The sequence below is a fragment of the Opisthocomus hoazin genome, chromosome 1, assembly GCF_030867145.1.
Source record: "Opisthocomus hoazin isolate bOpiHoa1 chromosome 1, bOpiHoa1.hap1, whole genome shotgun sequence".
In the NCBI taxonomy this organism is placed as follows: domain Eukaryota; kingdom Metazoa; phylum Chordata; class Aves; order Opisthocomiformes; family Opisthocomidae; genus Opisthocomus; species Opisthocomus hoazin.
Genome location: NC_134414.1, coordinates 62353019 through 62371333, shown reverse-complemented (window position 1 = coordinate 62371333; position 18315 = coordinate 62353019). Strand labels below are relative to the sequence as shown.

Sequence of the window (18315 nt, the reverse complement as noted above, 5' to 3'; positions counted from 1 at the left end):
CTTGAGTGGATTTTTATATTGCTGAAAATGATTTAGATGTTAACTAGCGCTGTTGCACTCACTTTTGTTGTATTTGTCTTGCATTAGGCCTTTGGAATTGGTAGTAAAGGAAACAGTAATTAGTGGACAATGTTCAAGACTTTTGAACTGCCAAGCAGCACTAACATAATATTTGCCTATTATGTAGCACAGGTAGATATGCCACATCTTTTATGGCTAAATACTAAAAGTTGTCTTTTTTTTTTTCTTGAACAGATTCAGAGTATTCCTATTACAATTTAATCTTGAAGAAAGCAGGACAATTTTTATCCAATTTGCAAGTCAATCTATTGAAATTTGCACTTTCCATACGGGCATATTCTCCAACTGTTCAGATGTTTCAGCAGGTGACTATATTGTCTGATATATTTGGTACATGATTTTGTGTGGTATTTGGCTGCAGAATAAAGAATGTTCATTATTACAGTTCAGTAAAATATATGCCGACATTATTTGGAATCAAACATGATCCGTTTATGAAGGTGATGCTTTGTAAGCTGGTTATATTCACAGGAACAAATATTCATGTTTAATTGTATGGATAGCAGTATTTTCAGGGTAGAATTTTTGGAATTGTTCATTTTTAAAACTCAGGTTGTGGTTATTTTTTGCATTGCTTTAAATAATCCTGTGGGAGTTCAGACATTCCCAAAGTAGCAAACTTCCTGTAGCTTCAAGTCATTTATATTTGTTACTTAGTGGGCTTGTCATCTCTCTCATTATTTCAGTATTTGAAAAGTTGAAAGATAGAATAGTCAAATACCTGCTTTGTTAATGAAAAAATGGGAGGATGTAAATTCACTGTGCCTCTAGCCTAAAACTGCTCCTCCTACTTTTAGCAATGCCACCTTCAAGGTAAAGTGAGAAATCCATGTTTCTGGAAGGTAATAAACTGTAATAAAGTTAGGGTTTTTTGCAAGTGTTCTCTGGAGGAATATCATAATCTCAGGCTCATATCTTTTCATTTTTATCTTTCGGCTTGTGAATCCAGAGTCATTGACATGCATTCATATGACGCCCACTTTACATGGGAATAGCTCTATAGGGTTAAAAAAAAAAAAAAGATGGGGGAGTGGGAAGGCGAGAGAGCCAAAAATTTATGTTAGTTGCTTGGGTTTTATTGGTTGGCAGTCAAATCTTTGTACATTAACATGATCGCTGATAACGACTCAAAAATATCTCAGAGTACAGGCTGTAATTTCAGTTTATGGAGGAGATTTCTCAGCCCTGTCTTTACAGAACATAAATGGACTTGCATTTTCTGGAGTATAACTGTATTTGATAGACTACATCTCACAAAGGTTATACAGTCTTAATCTTCTAATATTTTCCATTACTTTTTCGCATGTACCCAGTTTTGAATGGGCTTAATTAGAAACACAACTCAATGGCAGCTGCTGAATTATTTTAATCAAAGGAATGTGAGTTTAAGTTGAAGTGCAATCAAAGCATTCTGGTTGAGTATAATTGTTGAAATATTAGATTGCAGCTGATGAACCTCCACCAGAAGGCTGCAGTGCATTTGTGGTTATCCATGAGAAGCACACCTGTAAGACTAATGAAATAAAAAAGCTGCTGAAGAAGGCTACTAAGAGGTAAATGTAATGATCTGTTTTAAGAGGAAGAATAGATTGCTAAAGAGGAAAATGTATTATTGCATATATACTTGTGGTAATTTGAAATTTTATGTTCTACTTACTTTATAATGCCAAGCCCATAAATCCCTGTTTACTGAATATTTAAAGACATACCCGTTTAAAGTATATGTTATTTTAAAAGAGTTACTTTTGGTTTGGGAATATTTTGAACACTTACTGTTACGAGAATTCATCAATTATGAATCCAAGTAGGGTTTTAAAATAAAATCCTAGAGCTTTGCTCCTCTAACCACATGGAAAATTTTGTATTTCTTCTCTTTTTTTTTGATGTGGGATAGTCAAGTTACAATTCCAGTGTACTTTCTGTACAAGCTTACCATTTAATTTGTCTAAGACAGTACTTCTGTCGACAGATCTTTCTGTGTAGTCAGTGCTGCTGCATTTGAGGTTTTCTGGATTGTAAGGGCTTGGCACAGGAGTGGAAGAGGAGTCTACCTCAGCTGGCATGACCTTTCTTCACCTTATGCTAGCCTTTGCACCTATCAAGCCTTTCTGCAGGCTTTGTCCTGCGGAAACTAGCGTCAGTCCAGAATGAATTTGAGCTGTGAAGTAAAATATGTAGAACCTATCAAAATAACAAATAATAACACAATAATGAAAGCAAAATGTTTAATCTCTGTAAAAATGAATTAATTTGTATTTTTTCAAAACCTATATTTAGTATTTTTTTTTGGTTTTTTTTCCGGCAATGGTCAAGGTCGCCATAATACACATTAGTGTCTGTACCCTCAACCACTTCCTGGAGTTATGTAGAGCTGAAAGATGATTTAGTAGGGCAGATTTCTTGGATTTTGCTTTCTGTCAAAAATATATTGGAAAAAAAAAAACCCTGAAAACCTATACATTTGTCTCTTTGGGGATGGTTGATTCTGAAAACAATTTTGTGCTCTATATGTGTGATTTATGGTATTTTCCAAGGCCATTGATACAATTACAACCTACTAAATCATTGCCTTCTACTTACCCAATAGCCAAGGTTTCTGCAAAAGCACTTCAGTGTCTAGTTTGCTATGTCCCATTTTTAGCTATTACATTCTGCCTAGCAAATGTCTCTTACTTTCTTACATAAATTATTTGTACTATATTTTGACTTTTAAAATGGTGTTTAATTCTTCTGGTCATATCAAGGCATCATGAGACCTTAACATTTTTTCACAAGGTCTGAATATACTCTTCTTCTAAGGCACTTGACTGGATTCAGCACATTCTCCTTTCTGGAGGTACTGTCCCCAAATTTACAAGATTCGGGAAAATCATGATACTAAACAATAGAATCCCGAAGTATTCAGAATTGAAAGAGTTAGACTTCTAGGAATTATTAACTTCAAGAACTCGGAACAAAACTGAAGTTCTTTCTATTTAATCCTTCTTGTGTTTTGGATAGTTTTGTGTGTACCAGTCACCTTACAACCTTTAGAGCTGCAGGGACAGAGTCTTCATAAATTTCCTCTCCTTCTCCCCACCCCAAAAGTAGTTGAGTCACTCAAATATTTAGAGTTCCTGGAGACAGACTTTGAGAAAAATATGTTGACCTTCAGGTAATTGTTTCCAGTATTATTTACAATTGTACTCTGGGTAGCAGCGGCTTTTCATTTGTGCTGGAGATGTTTAGCCTAGGTGGTAGAAATAGGGCTGTGCTCCTGTTGTGTCTTTTCTATATGGTGAGCAAATGATATATATATGGGACAGTGTGCAATCTCACTGTTGGTTCCTCTAAACCAGTCATTCTTTTTCTCTATGGCTTTTATGAAAAGATACCTTTTGTTTTATTGATTCGCTTTTTATTTTAAACTATTTTCCTTTGTGTTTCGTTTTCTTTTTCTGTCTTCTGTCTGTCATGACTCTTCCACTTAAGCTAGGCCAACTTAAGCTAGGTTTCACTTGTGTCCTAAAGTTCCCCATATTGGATGAGGACATTAGAAATGTTCTATTTTTAGGGATGATAGTTTCAAATCTCACTGGGAGAGAAAGAAGAGGCAGAAACATTATTTTGTGCAGATTCATCAGCTCAACCTGAGATCTAGGAAGTCTGAGGCACTTGGAACTCACGAGACCCCAGATAGTCTGCATGTCACGACCAAGATTTTGCTTCATCCAGTTCTTTATGCAGCAGCTACTGTGATTTGGTTTGTTGCACTTTCAGATATGTTGCAATGGACTGCGTGGCTCTAATTGGAAGTATTTTGTGTGGATGTGCAATGAGCTGCTCAAGGGCTCTAGATGTTTCAAAGGAAGATCTTCGGTGATTAAATGGTTGGGATTGCTTGTCTTGCTAACTGTCCAAAACACAACACTAGTATTTCTGGGACTGTTGCTGCCAAGAGCAGAAGCATTGATGGGAGTCACATTTTGCCCAAAACAGTCAGTTCCTTAGAAGGTTTTTCAGTATGTATGTCTGCTGTCTTCTGTCCATCACATTCATTCTGCATCTCGTCTTGGCAGCTCTCTAGGCAAGCGTATAGTTGCCTGTAGTACCATAGTAACTGGTTAGCAAGTGCTGAACTTCACATCCATGTATTTTTTTCTTTTTTTGTCTGCCTAACTGCTTCTCCTTCCCTTTCAGGCAGCCTTCTCATGAGACTCTCTTATGGGAGGAAATAAATTAGCTTGCAGCTCCAAGAGCAAGAGAATCAGTTATTTCTCAATACTATTCAGTGTCGAAGAGGAACAGAGAACAGAGGCTTGTCTTGGATTTACAAGGGCTGAATGCTTTAATTCTCCAATCCAAGGTTGTTATGGTAGCCCTGTGCAGTGTTATTTCACTGCAACACTTAATTTTTTAGTGAAGCTGGGTCATTATAGCATGAAAATCTTCCTGTGAGACTGTCAGTGTTCAGGAAAGTCGTGACAGCACTTGGTACCCACCTTTTGAGAACAGGAGTCATGACTAATTAAGAAAAGAGAAGCTCCCTTGATTTAGGTTTTCAACTCTTTATAAATGACTGTGGCGGTGCTTGTCTGTCTGGATATGAGAAGGAAGTTGCACAAGTCACGTCCAGTGTGTATGCTTTTTCATTGGGGCAAATCTGGATCTGTTCTGGAACAGAGCTTACTTATTCAGGAGTTGTTTCAGACTCCCCTATGACACTTATTTTGTCTGCCTTGTCCTGTGATGGCAGTGGGAAAGCTTGCCTAATATTTCTGTGGCATGTGGCTGCATGCACCTAAGCTAACTCTCAAACCAGGCCCCTCCTTTTGACTCTGCCTTAGAAATGTGGTCTTTGATTGCGTATCTATCAAGCTTACATAGGATGTTGATGTTAAGGCCCTGCGTAACCTGGTACAAATCACCCCTGCTTTGAGGGAGAAATTAGAGCAAATGACCTCCAAAGGTCCTTTGCAATATAAATTATTCTGTGATTTTTGTACTGAAGATATTTGTAAGCTTTGCATCACAAACTGTGGCATGTGGAATTCTGCTCACACCTTTGCAGTATGACTTTTCAATGAGCATCTAGTACCCACATTTCTGCAGTGCATGTTGGATTAAAGTTTCTCAACCCGCCTTGAAGATTTTTGGAGGGATTTTGCTGGTCTTTCAAGGGTAACTATGGAAAGGCAACTTTGAAAAAGAAGTGTACTCATCAAAAATTAGGACCTTGAGTATATCAACCATATACCCTGTTACTTTTTCGTCTTTCCCAGGATTTATTTAAAAGATGTTTGTAATCATCTAAGAAATCATTGCATGTATAGAAAGTGTAACTTTTCTACAGTCATGGCCTTCAACAAGGAGGGTAGGTAGGCGATCAAAATTTGCAAAGTTAGCTAAATTAATAGAGCTTGATGGTGTAATAGAAGCGTGACTCCAGTTAGTTTCCATGTGTGTTAGTAGCTTTCTCAAACTTCAATGAATATCCCTCTGATATTCTGTTACTCAGATTGATCTGTACATCTCTAGTTTCATGTGCATCATTTAAATTAAAAGGTGCAAGCTGTAACTGACTTGCACAAAATCTCAGTGCTGTACTTTTCGTTTGCTCTTTGTGTTGTGATTTGATAAATATATTAAAATTATTTATAGTTGATGCTGATTTTTCAGTTTCTTTGACTTAATTTGAAAATTTGTGTTCTAAGTTGTTGTGGTTTAACCCCAGTCGGCAACTAAGCACCACACAGCCACTAACTCACTCGTCCCCTGCAGTGGGATGGGGGAAAAGAATTAGAAGGGCAAAACTGTGAAAACCCGTGGGCTCAGATAAGAATGGTTTAATAATTGAAATAAAATAATAATAATATTAGTAATAATAATAATAAAGTTGTAATTAAAAGGAAAATAAGAGAGAAAGAAATAAAACCCAAGAAAAACAAGTGATGCAAATTAAAACAGTTGCCTACGACCAACTGATCGATGCCCAGCCACTCCCAAAGCAGCAGCCCCCCAGCCAACCTTCCCCGTAGATTTATTGCTGAGCACAATGTCATACGGCATGGAATATCCCTTTGGTCAGTTGGGGTCAGCTGTCCCGGCTGTGTCTGCCCACAGCTTCCCATGCACCCCCAGGCTGCTCGCTGGTGGGGTGGTACGAGGAGCACAAAAGGCCTTGACATTGTGTAAGCACTGCTCAGCAATAGCTAAAACACCCCTGTATTATCAACACCATTTTCAGCACAAATCCAAAACATAGCCCCATACTAGTTACTACAAATAAATTTAACTCTATCCCAGCCCAAACCAGCACAGTTCTTTTGTCAGTATTCATGATTATTTTGTGATTATATTAATATGGCTTTTATACTTCTAGCATATAAGCCCTTAATGGTATTTCTGATTATGAAGTAGAAAACTGCTGCTGTTTTTATTTATTTTCTGAATTTATAATATCACAATTATTTGTTTTTAAACCAGACCCAGGCCATATCTTTTTAAGGGGGATCATAAATTCCCAGCTCTCAAAGAGGACGGCCCAGTGGTTGTTCTTTATGCAGAAATGGGTACGAAAGACTTTGTTAAATTCCACAAAATTTTGTCTGAGAAAGCGCAAAAGGAGGAAATTGTTTATGTTCTCCGGCATTATGTTCAGGTATGCAATTTAAATTAACATTTATTCAGTAAACTTAGTAATCTGTCTTTATTTTTCTTGGTTTTTGACAAAACACATTTTCTACATTTGTTTTTGCATTTGCCTAAATCATGTGCAAAATATTCTGATTTTATAAGCTTCTAGATGAAATGATTCACCTAATATAAACTTTGAAGCTGGGAAAGCATGATAATATTGTCTAATCCTGCATGCAAGCCCTGCATGGATTTTGAAATACCTGTTTTTTTGTTACATGTCTGGGTTTTGTACGTTGTACGAAGATCTTGGGTGAATCTTGGTGCAACAGACTGAACATACTAGTAAAAGAATTAGAAAAATGGGAGCTAGAATAGAAAATCAAGCTGAACAATAATTGCACGTATTTTACATATTCTTAGTATAATCTCATGTTCATTGCAGTAGAGCGGCATGGGCTATTGGAGTCAACGTCACTGGTCAGTTTTTCAGCGTTTGCATTCCACAGCATCAGTATTTCAAACATAATGTTTCTGAATGCTTTTCTTAACTAGCTCTTCTCTCTGAAGAAACAACACAAGACAAGTATCAGTACATGGAACTGTATTGTCCCCAGTTTTGGTTATTGGAAGTTTTTGGTAATTTATATTCAAAGAACAGCTCTTAAATAGTGCAGCTAATACAAGAATAATCTATGGAGTGTGAGATTGCTGTGATTTACATAGACCAGGCATTTCAGGAAGATGAGATCCATAGTTTGCAGATGACTGAGGTGTTTGCTCACAGTAATGAAACAGAGAATTTGAGGAAACCGATCTTAAATTCTAAGTCGTGTAGGGGTATAGTTTTCACTGAACTTTAGGTTCTTTTATGCACCTTTTTTTTTTTTTTTCCATTTAAATATCTACAGTGTCCTGGCTCTGACATGACCATGGTCCCCCCAAATGCCTGTTATCTTCCTCCCTATACTTCCTCTCTCTTCCGACTGCACCTTTTCCTCCTTCCTCACAACATCTGGTTTTATTTTTTGGTTCCCACTGAGGTGGATTCTCTGTCCTTCTCTGCATTAAATGCCAGAAGAGGGAGCATTGAGAGCAGAAGAGATACAGTCTTTCTGCTGTCATTTTTTTTGCTGGTATCACTGAGACTGCTTAGAGAGTACAGTGCGCTCTCTGCATTGAGGTTTGCTTGGAGGACCAAAATAGAATAAAATCACAGAACCACAGAATGGTAGGGGTTGGAAGGGACCTCTGTGGGTCATCTAGTCCAACCCTCCTGCCAAAGCAGGGTCACCTACAGTAGACTGTAGAGGACCTTGTCCAGGCGGGTCTTGAGTATCTCCAGAGAAGGAGACTCCACAATCTCCCTGGGCAGCCTGTTCCAGTGCTCCGTCACCCTCAGAGGGAAGAAGTTCTTCCTCATGTTCAGACAGAACTTCCTGTGCCTCAGTTTGTGCCCATTGCCCCTTGTCCTGTCACTGGGCACCACTGAAAAGAGCTTGGCCCCATCCTCCTGACACCCACCCTTCAGATATTTGTAAGTATATATTAGGTCCCCTCGCAGCCTTCTCTTCTTCAGGCTGAACAAGCCCAGCTCCCTCAGCCTCTCCTTGTAGGAGAGATGTTCCAGTCCCCTCACCATCCTTGTAGCCCTCCGCTGGACTCTCTCCAGTAGCTCTTCATCTTTCTTGAACTGGGGAGCCCAGAACTGGACACAGTACTCCAGATGAGGCCTCACTAGGGCAGTGTAGAGGGGAAGGAGAACCTCCCTCGACCTGCTGGCCACACTCCTCTTGATGCACCCCAGGATCCCATTGGGCTTCTTGGCAGCCAGGGCACACTGCTGGCTCATGGTTAACCTGTCGTCCACCAGGACCCCCAGGTCCCTCTCCGCAGAGCTGCTCTCCAGCAGGTCCACCCCAAGCCTGTACTGGTGCATGAGATTGTTCCTCCCCAGGTGCAGGACCCTGCATTTGCCCGTGTTGAACCTCATCAGGTTCCTCTCTGCCCAACTTTCCAGTCTGTCCAGATCACGCTGAATGGCAGCACAGCCTTCTGGTGTATCTACCACACCTCCCAGTCTGGTGTCATCAGCAAACTTGCTGAGGGTACACTCTAACTCTTCATCCAGGTCGTTGATGAAGAAGTTAAACAAGGCTGGGCCCAGTACCGACCCCTGAGGGACACCCCCAGCCCTGTTGGGTTTTCAGTTGTGGCCTGGAGGATTCTCAGTATGGAATGATTCTTAGAAATTGTAGGCTAAAGCTGAAAGGCTTTTAAGAAATTGCTACTGTGCATGTGCAAATTGCATTTTGGAAAAGGGATTTTCATACATTTGCAGCAAATTAAGGCCCATTTTCATAAATAAGTATGTACTGAGTAATTACTCTATTGAATGTCAAACTTCTACTCTGTAGTTAGAAATACTTATTTTCCTTAATAAGTGGCAACCTGTTTTTAGCAGTGATACCTTAATACATTTTCTTAATCCTCCTTTCAGATATTGATTAACTCTTTCATCAAAACTCTCTGAGTCAGTCTGATGCAGAAATAGAGAATTTCCTCCTAACATGCTGAAGTCTGGCAAAATTACAAAGAAATTAGTAACAGTTTAGAATGTGAATTGTAAGGCGTCAGTAATTCTATAGGATGCTACTAGCTCTGCCTGTTCTAATCCTTCTGATATTATGTGAAGGGACTACAATTCTGACACAGCCTTTCTGTGGTCTGCAGAAGATAAAGGAAGTCTTTACTTTCTATTACACACCTTCTCAATGGACTGTCAGTATGCCTTATGTGACTCTTATAATTTGTTTGGTGTAATATTTTGTACTTTGAATCATAAATTGAAAGATGAATTTAAGTTATGACTATCATAACATCATAAAGTTACAGTATTAGATATTGTTAATTGCCTGTAAATACATTTTTTTAAGTTTTTTTTTTTTCTGTTAAAATAATATCATCAAACAGAAACCAAGTTCCAGAAAAATGTATTTATCTGGATATGGTGTAGAACTTGCAATAAAGAGCACAGAATATAAAGCAGTAGATGACACACAAGTTAAAGGTATGTTGTGGTTTTTTTAGTTTATGATATTTTATTGGAGATAGTATTAAAATATATAATAATCTTCAGTTATAACATCGGTAATGTTTTGAAGGTTATACTTAATTTCTTTTTACAGAAGAACGTCTCAGGCATTAGGAACTGAGACATCAAAATATATGCAAGCATTTGTAAATAGGTGTGCTTAGGATATAGTTCATTATCTAACCTCTAATTGTTGTTTTCTGTGGCCCTTCAAAATGTAACCCGTTCTTCCTTTCAGTAAGATTATTTAACCTTTGTTCTTTAATTACTTTGTCCTTGTTGGCATCTCGTGCTAATTAGTACAGTATCTACACATTAATATTTCAGGGTTGGGGTTTTTTTTTCTGAATTTATGTGGAAATACTTTCACAATCTTCTGCAGGAAAGATGTATTCTATCATAGAATTTGTTACCAGTGCATGTTACTACATGTTGAAATGAGACATTTACCACAGAAAGTAGTAGCTATAGCATTCTGACACCAAAAGTTAGTTAGCTCTCTTTGACAAGACTAAGTTTTAATAGCATTTGAGTCACGTCAAAAATAGTTTAATTTTTTAAGGGAAAGAAATTAATCTCTGACATACCAGATACTAGGTGGAGATTCAAGTGCTTTGAAGTCATCATGCTTTTCAAGCATAAATTTGGTAGTTGAGTTATACTCTTATCAGTCTTAAGTGAGTTATACTCACTTAATCAAACTGAGAAATGGCTATTTTGGGAAGTGAACTATTTAATCATATCAATTTCATTTATATAAAAAATGTAATCATTCGTTGAATTGTATTTAAAAATTAATTTGAGTGTTGCTAAATTCTGTAAAGTGATTCTGATGTCAAAATACGAATGCATAAGTATAAATCTAATTGAAATTACATCTGGGAATGACAACTTTCTGATTGTTTCTGTTAACTGTTCTACAATTCATAAGTACATAATACATCAGTAATTTTCTTGGTTTATATTTTCTACATGTGCTATGTGTTCAGGAGCAAATGAGACAAAAGAAGAGGAAGACAATGAGGAGGAGGAGGAAAGTGATATCCAAGGATTTCTCTTTGGCAAATTAAAGTGAGTTGATACAAGTTATAATTAAAATTCTGTGTTTGTTTCTGGAACCTGAACCAAGAATAAAAAAAAATTTATAGAGGAAGTGAGATTTATGTTGGAAATTATTTGCCATTGATGAAAATTCTGATTATTTTTTTTGTGTATGTCTTGTGAATGTAAAGATGCAACGGTTGTTTATTCTGTTCATTTCAATTCATTGCTTTAAGATTTCTAATTCTCTTAGAAAGTATACAGTAAACTGTTTTTAAAGTAAAAAATTCCCTCTGGGCAACAGTCACAAAAACTTAGAATGCCATGTTTTCATGTTTGTGTCTACAGTAAATTGTTGCTGCTAGTTCTGTTTTCAGATAATTAGAATCAAAATGTTGGTTTTCAAAATGCAAACCCATGTGTTGTAGCTACATAAGGTGTTTTTAAGATGGATAGTCATTCATCTCTTAGAGTTAAGGAGTGATATTTCTTGGAAGATGTACTTATTATAGATGTCTTCTTATTTTGGAGCTCATGAATTTGTGTTCTGTTCTAGCAGGAACTCTTTTATATTCCAGTTACAATCTGTTAGATGAAATTGGATGCTGCCCTGTCAAGGGCTCCTTCCAGTCTTCCACTGCTGGATTCATTTCATGATAGCAGTTACCAAAAGTGCTTCCCTTTTCCTGTAGCAGATCCATGCAGTGAATCATAAATCCTGTTTTTTTTTCTTCAAAAAGAAACTCAAGAGTGTGGGTCTTCTCTACTGGCATTCTCTCTTTTATTATTTACAGCAAAAAGCAAACTTGTTTGTAGATATTCTCACAAAGGTAGAAGCCTTCTCAGAGTTCAGAGCTGCTAATGCTGTCTAAATTCTTGAGAGCCCATCCCCTGTCTGCTTGTTTTAATGTAAAGACATTGAGATAGAAGTGCACCTAGATCTGTGGGCTTCCTTGTAGTTTCACCTGTGTATTAGAAACCTTTCACAGCAGTTAATACCAAATGTTTGTGTCATATCTTTAGCTGAGCTTTTTTTCCTCTTGGATAGTGCTAGGTTTAGCTATACTTAGGTTCTTGATATTGCACTGTGACTAATTTGTAAAGCTGTCAGATAAATACTCAGACTTTTTGACATTGTTTCTAGACTCATATTTTCTTCTTCTTTTCATACTGGAGATGAAAGACATGTTTCAGTAATCTGTAAATTGTCCTTCAGTTATAGCCATGTCAAAGGCTATACTTTTCTGAGCTGTGAAATGGTTATGAAGGTAAGCAGAAGACATAAAACCTTAGAAATATAACTATTAGTGCAAATTAACATAATTCAATCCCACATCATGATACGTATCCAGAGAAGGATAGCTTTTTTCAATTGGCTTGATATGTGCTTGATTTTGTGGCTACATTGACCATACTGTAAGTGAGCAAGAGAAATGGGGGACTAAGCATCAATAATAGACCTTGGTTGTAGCTTGTGGCTAGGTCTTATTTGTCAGTTCTCTTTCATTCACAGAAGAATCAAAGATCTGAACAGAAAATAAAATCGTCAAGGTAAATTTGCAAAGAAGGCAGTGAAAACAGTAATTAAAGAGCTCAAAACTAGTTAAGAGTTTGTTCCTTCATAGAGGGAGTCCTAAGAGTATGAAATACGTTTGACATTTCTAGGTCTATGATACAAGTAAGAAAAAAAGGAATTTTCTGTGTTTGCTTCCCTTTTCAGCTGAGTGTGCTTTCTTTGAGGAACCTGGACTATATTTTAATTCCAGAACAACAGTCTTCCTCAGTGATACTCTTCTTTTTCTATAAAAAACAATGGTTAATGTAATCCAACAGCTGAAGATGAGGAGGGAGAGATTCCTTAATATCTAAAATAAAATATGAAATATTACAGAACTTAGTCTTAATGCTTTAGATGTCTTTTAGCTACTTTTTGTTTCTTGTTCAATACTTCTAGTACAAGAATTTTTAGAAATATAATGGAGATTGTTTGATATTCAAGGGTATCTTGTAGTGGGCTGAAGTCTTTGCTCCCAAAACTTCTTTGTCCAATGATGTTTTCCAGAAAAGTAGTGAAGCTTTTGGGCACCATGCTTTTCTTCTGGTCTGACTAGTGATTTGTGTGCTCGACAGCTTGATTTTGTCAGTGCTGTTAAATTATAAAAGATGTTCTCAACATTGGCTTGCCTCTATCTTTTGTAGGTAGTACAACAAACTCTGTGTACAGTTACAGTTAATCTATAGTACAGTTACTATACAGTTAGGTATACATTATGCTGTAGTAAACTAACTATACAGCTGCCTGTGTTGTGTGTTAATACTATTTAATCTTTGAGTTCATTTATTGTATGAAAATTTATGTGACAGGGTTTGAGACAGATCACTACAAAACAGTTGAACTCCTTCTTGTAATTAACTGGGTTTTAATCCTCAGAAACCACCTCAGCCCAAATCCTCATTTTTATTTTAAGAATGAATTAACGTTTTAATTGTTGTGTGTTACCCATAAGATACAGTATTAGCTATGAGCAGTACTGTGAATGAAAGCAGACATTGGTGGATGTCACTGATTTCTGCCTTTTTTGAAACAAATGTTTTATTATAGACAGATGCATCCTGATCTGAAAAATAACCTCAAAGAGTTTAAAAAACATCTAGTTGAAACTACTAACAACATGGAACCACTGAAAGTTTGGGAGCTACAGGGTATGTATTGCATCTTTCTGAATTAACTCAGTACTCTGTTTAATTTTCCTTTGTTGTGTTGATGTATCAACATTATGATAAAAGCTTCTTTTATAAAGAGACATATGGTTTCATAAAAAGGCAGTATTATGTCAAGTATTTAAAATGAATGTGTTGATATATTGTCCTAGTATTATATGCTAGAAATTGAAGGAGCGTTGAAGTAATTTTGTAAGATGGAGAATCATAATTAGCTTTACAGATTTTGAAAACAGAAGTTATATTGTCCAGTTTTCTGCCTGATGTTTTGTCTTTGATGTTAATTTAATTTCAGATATTTTTTTGAGAGGTCAGGCAAAAAATATTGATTTGACGTGACTATTGAGTCGAGATGAAATACATCATTGCTATCTGAGAGAATTGTAGTTCCCTTGCAGACTTTTTCAGTGAACTCCCCTTCAGCTACAGGACTTATCTTGGTCCAAAATTTTGAAATGAAAAACACTGTATCTTGGTTCTCCCACAAAATCTACCATGCAAATAAAAAGAAAATTCTTTTTTTGTCTAGTTAAATTTTTTTACATGATTGAATACCATTCCACTGATGTTCAAGCAGAAGCAGCTGTGAAGCTTTGATCCCTTTAGTGTCTACCTTCAAAAGCTTGTATAAGGTCTATGTTCAGTGGTGGTCTTTGCTGCAGTGTCATGGCCATATAGATGAAAATGAAATTTGTGCTGCTCCCCAAGCAACCAGTTCATGCAGTGTTGAAAGTAGTTAAGCATTGGGATGCTGTTTGTTCAGTGCCAGGAAGACAGATGCTGGCTTGTGTAAGTACATTCAGGGCCCTTTTGGACAGGAGGTCTTCAGCCCCCTCTTTGTACGGTGCAGTTGTATTGATACTCTTACTCCTGACCTGACTGGGTGTTTTCTTTAGTTCATTCTTAGTGACTAATTATAGTGGCTGAGTTAATGGCTCAGCTACTCTCTGATTTCCTTTAATTAGCTTCCAAGTAAAAATTTAACTAAATTTAACCAAAACTCCTTCAGCTGTAGGGCATACTTCTGTTTGTAAATGACCCTAAACACGATTCAAGAGTTGTGTTTCAAGTGCTTTTATGTTTTAGGTAGGTAATTAGGTTTACTATTCATAGTGAAAAATGATGTGCGGTATTCTCTTTAAGAACTCACTCTTTTATCTGTGTGAACAGCCTCTTGATCTCTAGTACTTCATTAGCTTGCAAAGCGTACTTTGAGATCTGCTTTAAGCTCAGGAGCATCTTTTCCCCAAGGTGCCCTACACTGCTTTCTCAGCTGTGTTAGAGTACCGCAAAGGGAAGGTCTGTAGGTGACAGTCCCTGAGCAGAGATAACCAAGAAGGTAAAAAGACGTCAGTTTGCCTCAGTGAGATTTGAATATTCGTACTGTAGCTGTTCAGCACAAAATGGAAATGATTATGAATTTATGAAGGTTTTTAAGTGTGTGTCCTAGTGCACAGCAGGTAAGGCATTACTATCTGTAGTAATGGCAGCAATTGGGTATTGCTTCACCTGATCACTGCTTATGTGGCTGTTGAAAAGGATCTGAAATGTTCTTTCTGAAAACAGTGACTCTATACATTTTGATAAAAGTACTAAGATATATCAAGTTACCATTCCACCTCTCAGACTCACTTTTTTTTCCAGCCAAGGTGTACCTTACTGGACTGAACTAGGAATGTGTGCTGTTCACTTTTCTTCAGCCTTTTTTTTTTTAATTTTAATTCTTAATTGCTTCAAAAAGATGGCACAAATTTCCACTAGGCAGCATCCTCTATGACTTTCTGCCCAGTACGTTTTACTATATGAGGCATCCAGTTTCCTCAAACTGAGTAACTTGAGGCTTTCAGTTTCTGCTCAACTGTCTTGACTAGTAGATTATGAGAAAAAAAGCATCATTGCCAAGGTAGTTACGCAGACTGTATCCGAAGTACACGGAAGCACCTAGTATATTATTGCCTTACCCTACAGCTACCAAAATTGGATTTTCCTCAGTCTCTTGTGCCAAGATGTGTCGCACCCAACTTAGGTGCTTAGAGAAGACTAACTGAGTTCCATTGTTGTTTTTCCAGTGGATAGGCAAATGAATTATAAACTGTCTGGATATATGCAAATTTACTTCATTCTGAGAAAAAGCATAGGGAGAAAAATGAGATCCTTTTAAAAATTGTGACAGACACTTAGGAGAACTGAAATTTGACAGTAGATTTGCATTGCTTTCATAAGCCTCCATTTTCTTTTCCTGTGAAATTGCTGCAAAGTGTTGAAAATTGTACACCTCCCATGCTCACTACAGCCTTCTACATTTAACAGATCTGTTCTCTGAAAATCTTGCGAAGGTCCTGCAGCTGGAAAGATCTTATTCTTTACTGCAGTTATGGGTGTCTGGGTTGGTGTGTATCTAGGTTTGAGCATGATACTGCTGTGATACTGGCATAATACCACAGGATGAATTCTCTGTTTTTTTCAGTGTGCTTTATAAACTTAGAAATTACATGCACAATGTGTATGCTCAAGCTGGCTGAGCAGAATTCTGTAGGAAAGCCTGAGTTTGGTATTTCCAACTTTTAAGTGCCTGTCTTTTTGACCTTAATAATACTACTTCATAACCTTTTAGAATGAACAACTGAAACAAAAAATGTTAATAGTGAGAGTGTGTATATGGAATAGTTTTCTGACTGTAGGCAGTATTGGTTGAGTGGTATTTCCAGTGATTTTCTTTTTTTTTCCCCAGATCTTAGTTTTCAAGCAGCCACTCGAATTATGTCTACCCCAGTTTATGATGCCTTAAAGGTAATGAAAGACATAGCTCAGAACTTCCCAATAAGAGCCAGGTATGATACTTAAGCTTGTTTTTCAAATACTGTTTTTAAGTTTGCGTTTTAATTTAATGACAGTAACACAGATTTATATCCAAATCCTGCGGTCAGGTATTCATGTTTTACAGCATGCTAGATGGATCCCAGATAATTTCATTGAGTAGAAAATAACTCCTGGGAGAGCTCATGATTGATCTCTTAAATGTTTCCTGCCTAATGCAGGAGATGCCATGAAGGCATCCTGCTCCTTCAGGCACTTACACTTAGTCCTCCAGGCTCCTACTGGAATTATGTTTTCCTGAGTGCAAAATTCTGTTGAATTAATATCAGATCTACTCACAGTAGGAAGAGGCAAAATTTCATTTATTTTGTAGAGGGTCCACCCACGTTAGTTGTAAGCACAGCATGCTGATAAGATGGGGCGCTGGCTACTGTATGTTAGTGTTCTCACTGGGGAAGATCTGTATCCAGTAATAGATTACTTAACAGAAGATCAAGATAAATATTAAATAACTGAATAACATTTTCCTCTGTACTAATATTAAAAATTGCTCTTCCTGTAAGCCAATTGTATTGTAATTGAGAAATGCTTTTCTTTGTATTTAATAAGTTCTTCATGTAATCCCATCATCAGTATTTGCCTGAATTACTGAATTCAACATGATGCTAAATAGGGTTATTAACTCAGTGTATTTTTGCATTTTACAGCTCTTGTTTAATTGCCACATAATATTTCATTGTCATCTCTGGTATTCTGTTAGAGAAAATCTACACTGTAATGGAAAAGCTACCTTTGTAACATCTTGTTTCAAGGAAGAAAAATAACTTTCAAAATGCCTGAAACATAATTATCATGAAATAGTAAGGTAGAAGTTTACACTTAGATTAGCAATCAGAAAATGCAGCTTTTCATTATAAGGTTATGGAAATGCACATAACGTTGAACTGCAAGGCCAGTTCTTTTCTTTGAAGGACAGGAAAAAAGTCAGTCTGTAGTACTTTAGGTGGCATTTAAATAATTGATTTAAAAAGTCATTATGTTGTTACATCCCACTCCGACTCCTGCCATGTATCTCTGGCATTAGAGCATGATTTACCTACTCCTCAAACATTTTATTTTTATAGGTAAAAGTATAAGAAGACTTTAGAATAATTAAAAGGGGAACTGCAGTTGCTGTCCTGTATAATTTATTCTAATATGCTAATCTAGCATGTTATTCTTAACATAAGAGTTTACAAATATTTAAATTATTTAAAGTTAGTAGGTCTGCATTGGCAACAAATTTTATTAAAATCTTTTATTAAATTTTATTAAAATCTTTTAAATTAAAGGCATTGTGTAAAAACAGTGCACAAAATACATTTGCTTAATACTGGAATAACAACCTGCAGAGTCAAAAATACTAGTTCAGAAAAATAAACCCCTAGAATAAACAGGAAATGAAAAGATATTGCTTAATCACTTTAGATATAAAAATTTGTTTAAACTGTTTAAATTTCACACAGTTCAGATATGAAAACCATTTCTTAATTATGCAAATTTTGGTTTAACAAGGCTGTGTAAAAATTTTAGAACTATAGTTACGAAAGTAGATATTATATATTCCTTAACAATGGAAGGGTTCCTTAGACCCTAAAAAATTAATATACCATTTATTTGGAAGTTCTTGCACTTCCTAGTTTATAACCTGCATTTTTGTGTCTCAGTATTTCCAGTTCAAAAGGTTAATCTGAGGTAGATTATACAAAATGTCATCAGATGTAGACAGTGTAAGAACTGATATATGTCATGGCGACATTTTGATAATTAATTTTCTAGGATAGTTTTCATCTTTAATATATTCTGTACATGTCATAAATATCTGTTACTTAAGAATACAATAACGAGAATTATAATACTGTGTTTTTTGCTATCCATTCATGATTCATGAATGTTAACATTATGAA

The 18315-nt window shown here is 36.5% G+C and overlaps 1 protein-coding gene across 3 annotated transcripts in view; it reads left to right on the top strand.

Moving 5' to 3' along the window:
• UGGT2 (UDP-glucose glycoprotein glucosyltransferase 2) overlaps positions 1–18315 on the top strand; it is a 90820-nt gene that overhangs the window by 9662 nt on the left and 62843 nt on the right. For 2 of the 3 annotated variants that reach the window (XM_075423863.1, XM_075423873.1), the window contains exons 3-9: positions 256–386; positions 1522–1634; positions 6547–6721; positions 9670–9766; positions 10780–10861; positions 13434–13534; positions 16284–16383. In XM_075423863.1, coding sequence (XP_075279978.1) covers positions 256–386; positions 1522–1634; positions 6547–6721; positions 9670–9766; positions 10780–10861; positions 13434–13534; positions 16284–16383 — 799 coding nt within the window. Of the gene's footprint in view, positions 1–255; positions 387–1521; positions 1635–6546; positions 6722–9669; positions 9767–10779; positions 10862–13433; positions 13535–16283; positions 16384–18315 lie in introns of those variants that run through there. The other variant, XM_075423882.1, reaches the window with a different exon arrangement.